This window comes from Colobus angolensis, unplaced genomic scaffold (genome assembly GCF_000951035.1).
Source record: "Colobus angolensis palliatus isolate OR3802 unplaced genomic scaffold, Cang.pa_1.0 Scaffold35, whole genome shotgun sequence".
NCBI classification, from domain to species: Eukaryota; Metazoa; Chordata; class Mammalia; order Primates; family Cercopithecidae; genus Colobus; species Colobus angolensis.
In genome coordinates this window covers 4158231-4171172 of record NW_012116821.1, presented here as the reverse complement: position 1 = coordinate 4171172, position 12942 = coordinate 4158231, and the positions used below count along the sequence as shown (strand labels likewise).

The 12942-nt window shown below is 46.8% G+C and overlaps 1 protein-coding gene across 1 annotated transcript in view; it reads right to left on the bottom strand.

Moving 5' to 3' along the window:
- The window catches only part of TMEM181 (transmembrane protein 181), a 106734-nt gene that overhangs the window by 16308 nt on the left and 77484 nt on the right, over positions 1 to 12942 (bottom strand). Inside the window, 3 exon segments of the mRNA XM_011952763.1 lie at positions 10410 to 10501; positions 10695 to 10825; positions 11699 to 11798. Of these exon segments, the coding sequence (XP_011808153.1) occupies positions 10410 to 10501; positions 10695 to 10825; positions 11699 to 11798 (323 nt within the window).

The window sequence follows — 12942 nt, the reverse complement described above, 5'->3', positions numbered from 1 at the left end:
TGTTTCTTTCCTCTTTAACGCTTACATTTGGTGCTGAAACCCAGGACGGATGTTGGGAGCAGAGGCTCTCCTGCAACCCAGGAAGCACTGGGCAGCGACAGCTCATCCTGAGTTAACTCCTGGATCCTGAGAGTCTCTGGCCACACACCCCGTCTCTTCTGTTGCTTCATTTTTTTAGCGATTTGTGTGAGGAGGACAACTAATGTGAAGGGGACTGCGAAGCTTAGGCCGGGGCTACTCTCCAGTGGGCTCTCAAAACCCTCAGTTCTCAGGAATCCACCTCCAACTGCCAGCAATGGGTTATTTCGCTCCCCAACCCTTGCTCCCTCTTCCTCCCTCTTCCTCACGCACTCCAGTTCGGGAGGCCCTTTGCTGATTCCAACAGGAACATCCAACCTCAGACACTAATTCAGCTGACTGGTAAGATCTGCCTTCTCCTGGCTTTCTCGTGGTACCTGAGAAAGTTTGGTCTGCCATCCTGGTCCTCAGAGGACCGGGGGACTAAGTTAGAGGACATCTTGGGGACACCCAGTTTCTTCTCAGCTTAACTGTTCTCTCTGGAAAGAAGATCCCGGGTCTCTTCTGTCTGGGGATACCTAATAAAAATAGACCCACTCGGTCTCCTCTCACCAGTCCACATGGTGCCAAACCATCCACAGTTTTATGTCTCCCCTCTGGGCTGTCTCCCTCACAACCTCACCAAACTTGGCTCACAGGGAAGCCTAAAGCCAAAGTGTTTAGCTTTTATTGCAACATGGCCTGGCCCCAATACAAATGAGATAATAACAGCCGATCGCCCGAAAACGGCACCGTTTAACTTTCAGATTCTCAGGGACCTCGACAATTTTATCACCAGGAATGGCAAATGGCAAGAGATTCCCTATATTCAGGCTTTCTTCTACCCTCCCTGTGTCAAGCTTGCACCCCTCATGACATCCTCCTTTTTTTTTTGTTTTTGAGACCGAGTCTCGGTCTGTCCCCCCGGCTGGAGTGCTGTGTCTGGATCTTGGCTCACTGCAACCTCTGCCTCCCAGGTTCAAGTGATTCTCCTGCCTCAGCCTCCCAAGTAGCTGGGACTATAGGCGCCTGCCACCTCGCCCAGCTAATTTTTTGTTTTTTAGTACAGACAGCATTTCACCATGTTGGCCAGGATGGTCTCAATCTCCTGACCTCATGATCGGCCTGCCTTGGCCTCCCAAAGTGCTGGGATTACATGCGTGAGCCACCGTGCCCAGCTGACATCCTTCTCTTTAAAAACAAAACAAATCAAAACAAAAACCCTCCCCAGGTCTCTCCTTCCTCCAAAACCCCTCTCGACCCTGCAGATGAACCCCCTCCACACTCAACCACCTGCATTCCGTTCCTTGCCCATCTGAACCCCCTGTCCCTCCTGCCCCAAAGTCTTTAGCCCCAAATCCCACCCCTCCTCATTTAACTTTAAAATTAAATTGGACAGTTTAAGCAAATTTTTAAAAGATTGTAAAAATTAATCCTGTAAAGAAAACTGTGTGTAAACATATTTATTAAATTCAAAAGGGTATTATATGGATTTTTTTTCTATAATTACTAAAATAAAAGCACAAGGTTTTCTTCAAATGCCCAATCTACTCTTTAGCAAAACTTGTCAAGGGTCATAACAGGTTAGTAAAAACCTCACTTCATGGTCAAATTGGTTAAAATTAAATGGGACTGCTGGTTCATTCCAAGATGGCCGAATAGGAACGGGTCCAGTCTATAGCTGCCAGCGTGAGCAACGCAGAAGATGGGTGATTTCAGCATTTCCAACTGAGGTACCAGGTTCAACTCGCTGGGACTTGTTGGAAAGTGGATGCAGCCCACAGAGCGTGAGCCAAAGCAAGGCAGGCCATCACCTCACCCGAGAAGTGCAAGGGGTCAGAGAATTCCATTTCCTAGCCAAGGGAAACCATGACAGAAGGTACCTGGCAAATTGGGACACTCCCGCCCTAATACTGTACTTTCCCAATGGTCTTAGCAAATGGCACACAAGGAGATTATATCCCGTGCCTGGTTTGGCAGGTCCCACCCACGCCCATGGAGCCTTGCTCACTGCTAGCGCAACAGTCCGAGATGGAACTGTGAGGCAGCAGCAAGGCTGGGGGAGGGATGTCTGCCATTGCTGAGGCTTAAGTCAGTAAACAAAGCAGGCGGGAAGCTCGAACTGGGTGGAGCCCACCGCAGCTCAAGGAGGCCTGCCTGCCTCTGTAGACTCCACCTCTGGGGGCAGGGCATAGCTGAACAAAAGGCAGCAGAAACTTCTGCAGATTTAAATGTCCCTGTCTGACAGCTTTGAAGAGAGTAGTGGTTCTCCCAGCATGGAGTTTGAGATCTGAGAATGGACAGACTGCCTCCTCAAGTGGGTCCCTGACCCCTGAGTAGCCTAACTGGGAGACACTTCCCAGTAGGGGCCGACTAGACACCTCACACAGCCGGGTTCCCCTCTGAGACGAAGCTTCCAGAGGAAGGACCAGGCAGCAACATTTGCTGTTCTGCAATATTTGCTGTTCTGCAGCCTCTGCTGCAGATACCCAGGCAAACAGGGTCTGGAGTGGACCTCCAGCAAACCCCAAAAGACCTGCAGCTGAGGGTCCTGCCTGTTAGAAGGAAAACTAACAAACAGAAAAGAGTAGCATCAACATCAACAAAAAGGACGTCCACACCAAAACCCCATCTGTGTATCACCATCATCAAAGACAGGTAGATAAAACCACAAAGATGGGGAAACCAGAGCAGAAAAGCTGAAAATTCTAAAAACCAGAGCACCTCTTCTCCTCCAAAGGATCATGGCTCCTCGCCAGCAATGGAACAAAGCTGGATGGAGAATGACTTTGACAAGTTGGCAGAAGTAAGCTTCAGAAGATCAGTAATAACAAACTTCTCCAAGCTAAAGGACAATGTTCAAACCCATCGCAAAGAAGCTAAAAACCTTGAAAAAAGATTAGACAAATGGCTAACTAGAATAAACAGTGAAGACCTTAAATGACTTGATGGAGCTGAAAACCATGGCATGAGAACTACATGATGCATGCACAAGCTTCAGTAGCTGATTCGATCAAGTGGAAGAAAAGGTATCAGTGATTGAAGATCAAATGAATGAAATGAAGTGAGAAGAGAAGTTTAGAGAAAAAAGAATAAAAAGAAACGAACAAAGCCTCCAATAAATATGGGACTCTGTGAAAAGACCAAATCTGTATTTGATTGGTGTACATGAAATTGAGGGGGAGAATGGAACCAAGTTGGAAAACACCCTTCAGGATATTATCCAGGAGAACTTCCCCAACCTAGCAAGGCAGGCCAACATTCAAATTCAGGAAATACAAAGACCACCACAAAGATACTCCTCAAGAAGAGCAACCCCAAGACACATAATTGTCAGATTCACTAAGGCTGAAATGAAGGGAAAAATGTTAAGGGCAGCCAGAGAGAAAGGTCGGGTTACCTACAAAGAGAAGACCATCAGACTAACAGCGGATCTCTCAGCAGAAACTCTACAAACCAGAAGAGAGCAGGGGCCAACATTCAATATTCTTAAAGAAAATAATTTTCAACCCAGAATTTCATATCCAGCCAAACTACGTTTCCTAAGTGAAGGAGAAATAAAATCCTTTACAGACAGCAAATGCTGAGAGATTGTGTCACCACCAGGCCTGGCTTACAAGAGCTCCTAAAGGAAGCACTAAACAAAAGGAAAAACTGGTACCAGCCACTGCAAAAACATGCCAAATTGTAAAGACCATCAATGCTAGGAAGAAACAGCATCAACTAACAAGCAAAATAACCAGCTAACATCATAATGACAGGATCAAATTCACACATAACAATATTAACCTTAAACGTAAATGGGCTAAATGCCCCAATTAAAAGACACAGACTGACAAATTGGATAAAGAGTCAAGACTCATCAGTGTGCTGTATTCAGGAGACCCATCTCACATGCAGAGACACAGATAGGCTCAAAATAAAGGGATGGAGGAAGATCTACCAAGCAAACAGAAAACAAAAAAAAGCAGAGGTTGCAATCCTAGTCTCTGACAAAACAGACTTTAAACCAACAAAGATCAAAACGGACAAAGAGCATTACATAATGGTAAAGGGATTAACGCAACAAGAAGGGCTAACTATCCTAAATATATATGCACCCAGTACAGGAGCACCCAGATTCATAAAGCAAGTTCTTAGAGACCTACAAAGAGACTTAGACTCCCACAGAATAATAATGGGAGACTTTTAACACTCCACTGTCAACATTAGATCAATGAGACAGAAAGTTAACAAGGATATCCAGGACCTGAACGCTGGTCAGCTTTGCACTAAGCGGACCTAACAGACATCTACAGAACTCTCCACCCCAAATCAATGGAATATACATTCTTCTCAGCACCATGTCACACTTATTCCAAAATTGACCACATAGTTGGAAGTAAAGCACTCCTCAGCAAATGTGAAAGAACAGAAATGATAACAAACTGTCTCTCAGACCACAGCCCAATCAAATTACAACTCAGGATTAAGAAACTCACTCAAAACCACACAACTACATGGAAACTGAACAATCTACTCCTGAGTGACTACTGGGTACATAATGAAATGAAGGCCGAAATAAAGAACCAAAAATCTAGAACCAATGAGAACAAAGACACAACATACCACCCTCTCCGGGACACATTTAAAGCAGTGTGTAGAGGGAAATTTATAGCACTAAATGCCCAAGAAAGAAAGCAGGAAAGATCTAAAATTGACACCCTAACATCGCAATTAAAAGAACTAGAGAAGCAAGAGCAAACAAATTCAAAAGCTAGCAGAAGGCAAGAAATAATTAAAATCAGAGCAGAACTGAAGGAGACAGACAAAAAAACCCTTCAAAAAAAAAAAATTTAATGAATCCAGGAGCTGGTTTTTTGAAAAGATCAACAAAATAGACCGCTAGCAAGACTAATAAAGGAAAGAGAGAAGAATCATATAGACGCAATAAAAAATAAAGGGGATATCAACACCGACCCCACAGAAATACAAACTACCATTAGAGAATACTATGAACATCTCTACGCAAATAAACTAGAAAATCTAGAAGAAATGGATAAATTCCTGGACATATACACCCTCCCAAGACGAAACCAGGAAGAAGTTGAATCCCTGAATAGACCAATAACAGGCTCTGAATTTGAGGCAATAATTAATAGCCTACCAACCAAAAAAATCCAGGACCAGACGGATTCACAGCCAAATTCTACCAGAGGTACAGAGGGGAACTGGTAGCATTATTTCTGAAACTATTCCAATCAACAGAAACTAAGTATACTCCTGTAGGTAAGATTTTAAAATGTTTGTTTCTGTCTAGTTCCTCTAGAATTTGAAAACTAATTATAAGTGTTCTCAAACTACAACAATATAGTTGTTTGCATCAGTGCAATAAGACTCTATTTTCTTGTGTAACAGAACACAATTGGAGAAACTGGTTATTTTGCCAAGGCTTTGACTGCAATGGTGTGCTCTCCTTGAAGGAATCGAACTTGACTTAGGTAGCCAAGAAAGCTCTTGGAAACTGGTCTCATATTTTGGGTACACAGTCCCTGTACAGGGTTTCTGACCTGTGCTAAGCAAAGCATGTCACTTTCTGACAGGCCAGGAACCCCGAGTTATCTTGAAACCTCAAGAGGAAAGGAATTTGCCCAACTCATAGGTATTTAATGGTACAAATCCATGGCTGGGTTTGGCTTTGGAAAGTCTTATCTCGGATTCCTTCTATGGAAAAAATTTCCATCAAAGCCAATTTAAAAGGCATATATAGCAAATAATTACTCTTGCTGCACTGTATACAAATAATTAAGCCAAGTATAATAAAGCAAACCAGTCCTATCATGATTTGTCTTTTAATAAAAATGGGAAACTGGAGAGAGAAAATTAGGTTTCAAAAACTATAGCACACCTGTTAAATTCTAGTCTTGACTGATGTTTTCCAATTTTTATTGTTTTCTACAGTTTAAATTACATCTGCCACAGGAATCAACTCCTGCATACAGCACACTCAAGTCAAAGCCTGAAAAGCTGAGGAAGCAACCCCTAACAGCCCAGAGGAATGTCCTAAATATCAAAGTAAAGAAACAAGAAATCTTAAGCTGAAAATCATAAAAAGTAAGTAACTGAGTGAACATTACTCATCTGACTCAGTCTCACTCCTACCTCACCAAATACTTTTTGTCGTTTCTACCTCTCCTTTTAAGCCAAATATTAAAGCTTTTTTATGGAAATTATTTACTATGCCACCCTTGCGGGATGCTTTACTTGACTACAGTAGGACCACACGCTAGCGCCCTGAGGGTGGGATATCGGACAGACAGTCTCAATTACTGTAGCATTTTGCTTTATTACTATCCTCATAGCAGGAATAAGTTACTAACAAAAAATAACACATGGGTCTTTCCAAACGTGTGCCTCTGCCTCTCACTGGGATAGAAAAGTAGCTTCTATCTCAACCAATCAGGCCTCCTAAGAGACGCTGCTAAAAATCTCAAAGAAAGGGTTAAAAGGCTAAGCAAATACCAAAACCAGCAAATAAATTATCAGTTTGGGAACAAAAATCATTCCATGGGTCATCCCATGTCTGTGCCCTAGGACTAATGTTTTTACCCTGCCTAACTAACCTTTTTCAGAGATTCTTAACTGACAGGAGCATGGCTATTTCACAGACAACTACCCAAAACATCTACAGACAGCATTGCTCCTGCAGTCAATCCGAGACCAAAGGACTCTCCACCTCTCCCGCCCAGCAGGAAGTAACCAAAAAGAACACGTCGCCTCTGGTCCTTTTATAACTATAGGGTCTGGAATGACCGAGCAGGAGCACCATCATCTTGGATAAATGCCGCCACTTTCAGTTCCAGCTCCCTTTCTAACCTCATGCATTTCAAGGAAATCACTTCTAACAAAAAGCAGCCAGAAAGAGCAGACAGTAAAACACAGATAAGACAGCTGGGCACAGAGGGAGGGGGGAAAGTCTCTTGGGTGACCATCAAACTTCACACTCACATTTTGGGAGCATAAATGGACCCCATAAAAATGGGCCCCAGTAAAAAAGTGGGCCCTAATAAGCACATTCCTTTCCCTTTAGATGCGCTAAGACAGACAAGCTAAAACCAGACTAGCGGGTGGGGAGGGGTTCCCTGCAGCTGCAGATGATGTATGGAAACAGACACAAAAACTCCCCCTCCCAGATAAGCAAGAGGAAGAGACACAGAAACATTCCAAGTCTGTGATAAGCTCTCCTGCCCTGAACCCTTAAATACTCTTAGTCTATAAGAGACAGTGCCTCTGACCTAACTCGGCCAGAAGGCCCTCTCAGGTTTACTGTCCAAAACAAACCTGTCTTTGACTGTTGAGGCGCTTTTCCTGTTTCTTTCCTTTCTTTAACTCTTACACTCCTCCCCCGCATTCCTCGGGCACAGGTGTGGGCAGGGCCACCACCAAAGGCTGCCTGATTCAGAGCACTGGGCTTGGGGGGGGGGGTCCTTTTGTCAGGGGGAACCCTTCCACATCCTACCAATCCCTTTCTAGAAGAAATAGCTTCTCTAGAAAAGGAAGCCCGCAGTTTTAAGGTTGATTCCAAAGACAGTTGTCGTAACTCCATAAACTCTGAATTTGCAGCTGAAGCTGAGTCAGAATGACATGACTGAGAATCCCAACAAGGTCCAGAAAAGGAAGCGGGATAGACTTCGAGATCAGGGCTCCACAATGACCCACCTGAAGGCTAACCAGGACATCCAGGGGAAATCGATGCCGAAAAGGAAGGGAGAGGCTGTCACTAGTGCAAATCCAAGCATAGCAGAGTGTCCCAATTGTGGAGAAGGACCAGATAGGAGTGAAGGACCAGTCAGGACTGAGAAGGAACAGCCAGGAATGTCACAGTCACCCCTGCTCAGAAGGATAAAGAGTCCATCCCAGAGGTCAGTGGAGAAGGACAAGACCGTGCCAGAGACGGGCAGCTTCTATGACACGAGAGTAGTTACAAACTCTCAGGAGAAACCCATTGAGGAGCCCCCTGGGGACCAAAGGACAGTCACTGACAAATGCTCTCCACCCCTAGTTTTTGGATGACTCCCATTTAGAAATCCAAAAGCATAAAGATAGGGAGGTGGTGATGGAGCACCCCTCTTCAGGAAGCAACTGGTCTGATGTGGAGATCTCCACGGTCAGATTCTCTCAGGAGGAACCCATCTTGCTGAAACCCTCAGCCATTCCAGAGCCTTCTTTCTTCACCACTATGTCATGTACCTGCCACATCAGTACAGTAGTACTTGGCGTATGTCAGCTAGTGCACCAGCAGCCCCACGCCTTCCAGGCACCTCTGTGGGCAGCAGCAGCAATGACACAGTACAGGCTAGGGGGAGCAGCCGGAGTGCCTGAGTGATTCTTCCCCCAACTCTGCGATGCGCTCCCACAACATCTCCTGAGATGGGGAGGCCTCAGAGGAAGGCAGCTCCTAGAATTCCCATTCATTTCACTTCTCCAGAAACTTGGGAGGAAAAGAGGTGAAGCAGAAAAGAACATTCCAAGAGGAGACGCCTCCACGTCCTTGTGGAGGACATGCATCCAGTTCCCTGCCAAAGAGCCACTGGGAGCCACGCCCAGAGCAGGGCTTCGTTGATACCCATTGTCACTTGGACACGCTATCTTCCAAGTTGTCTTTCAAAGGGACCTTGACTAAGTTCAGAAGAATTTACAGCAGCTCCTTCGCTAAGGAATTTCAGGGTTGCATCTCTGACCTCTGCCATCCTCATACCCTGACAAATTGCCTGTGGGGAGAGCTGTTCAAAGAGGATGTGGTCTGGGGGGCCTTTGGCTGTCATCCTCATTTTCCATGCTACTACAGCTACAGTAAGAGTCAGGAAAGAAATCTTTTACAAGCCTTAAAGCATCCCAAGGCTGTGGCATTTGGAAAAATAAGCTTCGATTACTCCTTCAAGTGCACCATACCTGTCCCAGAACATCACAAGGTATTTAAGAGACAGCCTATGCTGGCTGTGTCTCTAGAGAAGCCTTGGTGATCCACTGCCAGCAAGCTGACGAGGATCGGCTGGACACCATGAGAAAATGTGTGTCCTCTGACTACGAGATCCACAGGCATCACTTCTCTGCAGCTACCTGGCCATCGAGCCCCTGCTGAAGTACTTTCCCAATGTGGGTGGGCCTCACGGCGGTCCCGACGTACTCCTCTGCCTGGGAAGCCTGGGAAGTGCTGAGGCAGATCCCACTGGAGAAAATCATCGTGGAAACGGATGCTCCCTACTTCCTCCCACGCCAGGTTCCCAAAAGCCTTTGCCAGTATGCCCACCTGGGCCTGGCCTTGCATACAGTCCCAGAGATTGCCAGAGTCAAAGATCCGGTCTCCCACACCTTGGCCATTTTGCGTGAGAACACCAGTTGCCTCTACAGTCTTTAAGCAGAGAGGATACAGCCATTGGGAGTCTCCCAGAAAAGGGCAACCAGCCACCTGACATAATATAGGCCGGCCTGAAGTATGTGTCCCAGGGAAAGGATGTGTTTGCAGGGCCAACTGGACACAGAAAACCAGGACGGGATATTTTTCCTCGAAGTGGGTCATGAGGCTTCAGCTTTTGGGTGGGGGGTATGGAATGAGGGGCAAGGGGACTGCCCCTAATAGCACTGGGGTTTTGAGTCCCAGCCAAAATGCTCCAAGGCAGGAGCAAAGAAGAAGTGTGACATGAGGGTACAACGAGTTTGCCAATCCAAATCCTGTTCTCTGCAGCCTGTGATTTTGAGCAGCCTGTGACTAAAGTCACCCTCCTACTCGTCTAAAAAAAAAAAAAGAAAAACATAGTGTAGGTATACATAGGGTATAAACAGCTATATATATAAGGATCAGTACTATCCAAGACCGCAGGTAGTTACTGGGGGTCTGGGAACAAATCCCCCAAAGATAAGGGGGGTCTACTGTGTCACCAAGTTAGATACACTGAAAGCTGATTCTTTTCTGGATGAGTTCCCAAAACACATTTCGATTCTAGGCCCTTCCTTTTTTTTTTTTTGAGACAAGGTCTCACTCTGTTGCCCAGGCTGGAGTGCAGTGGCGCGATCTCAGCTCATTGCAACCTCTGCCTCCCAGGCTCAAGCGATTCCTCCCGCCTCAGTCTCCCAGGAAGCTGTGACTACAGGCGTGCACCACCACGACCAGCTAATTTTTGTATTTTTGGTAGAGACAGGGTTTCACCATGTAGCCCAGGCTGGTCTTGAACTTCTGAGCTCAAGTGATTTGCCCACCTCAGCCTCTCAAAGTGCTGAGATTACAGGCGTGAGCCACCACGCCCAGCCTGGCCTTTCCACTTTTGTCAAATGCTTTTCATGACTGACGTTTCACACATAATAGAAATACTCACGTTTGCCATATTCCTAGCGTAACAGAAGCCAACCACAATAGTCCAACAATGAAGAATTTAGGCAAATAGAAAGTTAAACACTTTCTTTCTCCCTAAAAAGAAAAAAATACAAAGTAAGAAATAAAGAAAATCAAATTGGTAATTGTACATAACGTGATTTTTCTATCGAGTATGGGCCTGCAGGCAGGCTTCCATAGATAAATTCCTTTCTGGTCTGTCCTCAGAGTTCAGAAGGCAGGACACAGTCTCGAACCTCCCCCAGCAGTGCGGAGGGCTGCGGCTCACCTGGACGCGAATCCCGTGGTAAACGCACAGCCAGAAGAGCAGCAGGGCGCACAGGAACATGGACTGAAAAAGGTCGTCCAGCATCCCCGGGAGCCAGCTGTTGACCAGGAAGGAGAGGGGGAAGAACGGATCTGTAACACAAAGGGCAGAAATGCATGAGGAAAACAAGGCCCGCCAGCACCCAGCAGAGAGCACCCCATCCCTCTGCGGAGTCGGAGCTCACTACCAGCTATTCTCCCTGGTCAGAGCCAAAGGAAAGGTAGTGAACCAACGGCTATTTTGTCTTCCAAAACACCTAAAAGCCACTGAACAGATTGCTGCACTGATCGTGACAGAGCGCCGCATGCTGCTGCCATCAGCTCCTCCCGGAGCCTGGGAGTTCCGACTGCCGCAGCTCAGGAAGCAAACACTTTTGGAGCAGGAAAAGAGTAACAGCCAGCCACGTCTGGCCACCTTCAGCCAAGTTCCAGGACTGCTGTGTCTGTAGCACATCCAAGTTTTAACTACCAAACAGCCGCCTATTTGTTAGAGAGTCAGGCATCTGCCCCAGCTCGGTGTAACATGGCTCCTGGGGCACCAGGGAGCACACGGCTACATGTTCCTTCTGGGGCTCCCTATGGACTCTTCTGGGCCTAGGCCATCTCCAAGATGCCTCCCCGCTTTACTTCTTTTTTGTTTTAAGAGGTAGGGTCTTGCTGTTATCCAGGCTGGAGTGCAGTGGTGCCATCATGACTCACTGCAGCCTCAGACTCCTGGGCTCAAGCAATCCTCCCACCTCAGCCTCCCACGTAGTTGGGACCGCAGGCACGCACCACCATGCCCAGCTAATTTTATTTTTTGTAGAGTCTTGCTATGTTACCCAGGCTGGTGTTAAACTCCTGGCTTCAAGCAATCCTCCTGCCCCAGCCTCTCAAAGTGCTGGGATGACAGGCACAACCCTGCACCTGGCCTCCAGCTTTACATTTTAAAGGGGAAAGTTCCTAAGTAAAAATGGAACTACCCACCATTGTAAAGTAGCAGCAGAGGCAGGAGAACAGACATCCACTTCTGCTCGATGCCCCAGTCTCTCATGGAAAATTTCCGGAGGGAATGCGCAAACAGGCACTGCAAACCAAATCAGGCCTCCAGTTACTGCCTTTGCTCACAGCCTTTGCTCACACTTTGCTTGCAGCCTTTGCTTACACCTTGCTTACAGCCCTTGTTCACACCTTGCCCGCAGCCTTTGCTCACACCTTGCCCGCAGCCTTTACTCACACCTTGCCTGCAGCCTTTGCTCACACCTTGCCTGCATACCAGGTTGTCTTCTTTAATCAATGGTCTAGGTGCCCCATTAAGATCCACTGCCTTACGCCCTGGCTGAATTGCCTACTCTGTCCCAGAGGCCATCAGTGACAACCAAGACAAGGTTGTTACTTTCTGCAGAGAAGCAACAGCTAAGACAGGTTCCGAGCTGTCCTCATAGGAGCAGGAGAGGAGGAGGAACGTAATCCCTGCAAAAGGGAAGAGCACCCGCCCCCTCACCTCCACCGGTGAGGAAAACAAGGCCCACTTCCATTGGGCCTGCTCCAGAGAGCCCGCACTCAGAAGGACCCACCCAGGACACAGGCCACATCCATGGGTGTGACAGGAGCCTCAAGTTCCCGGCAGTGCAAATGCTACAGATGGCAGCAGCTTCCAAGATGGTGCCAGGGCTCACCCACAAAAAGCCAACAGAATGTAGGAGTCTCGTAACAATGGTCAGAGGATGTGTTTCTTTTCAAACACCTCCCTGAAGAAAGTGTGTTAGGCCCATGGAAGAAGTTTCTTTAAACTGCTTTAAAACATTATATATAAACTTATAATTTTTAGGCCAGGGTTTTGTTGTTGATTTGTTTTCTTATAATCTGATATAAGCCAGTAGTCTTCTAGGCAATGTAGATTTCCTTGCCTAGCGACCATCCTCCCTCTTTTTAAGAACGTACTTAGGGCCCTGAGTAATAAATAGTTCTTTGGGCTCTAGAGTGTGACAGCAGAATCTCAGGGCATCAGAGAGCCTTTGAGAAGAAGCAAGAGTTTGACTGTCCAGACACAAATACCAGCTTTCTGCTTTCATTTAGGAACCTCACTGGGGGAGCCCTGGCATCGTGGAGGCCCTGGGCTGGGCCTGACCACAACCTCCAGCTCCCTGTGGCTCCAGCACCCACGCCCTTCCCTCCAGCTCCCTGTGGCTCCAGCACCCACGCCCTTCCCTCCAGCTCCCTGTGGCTCC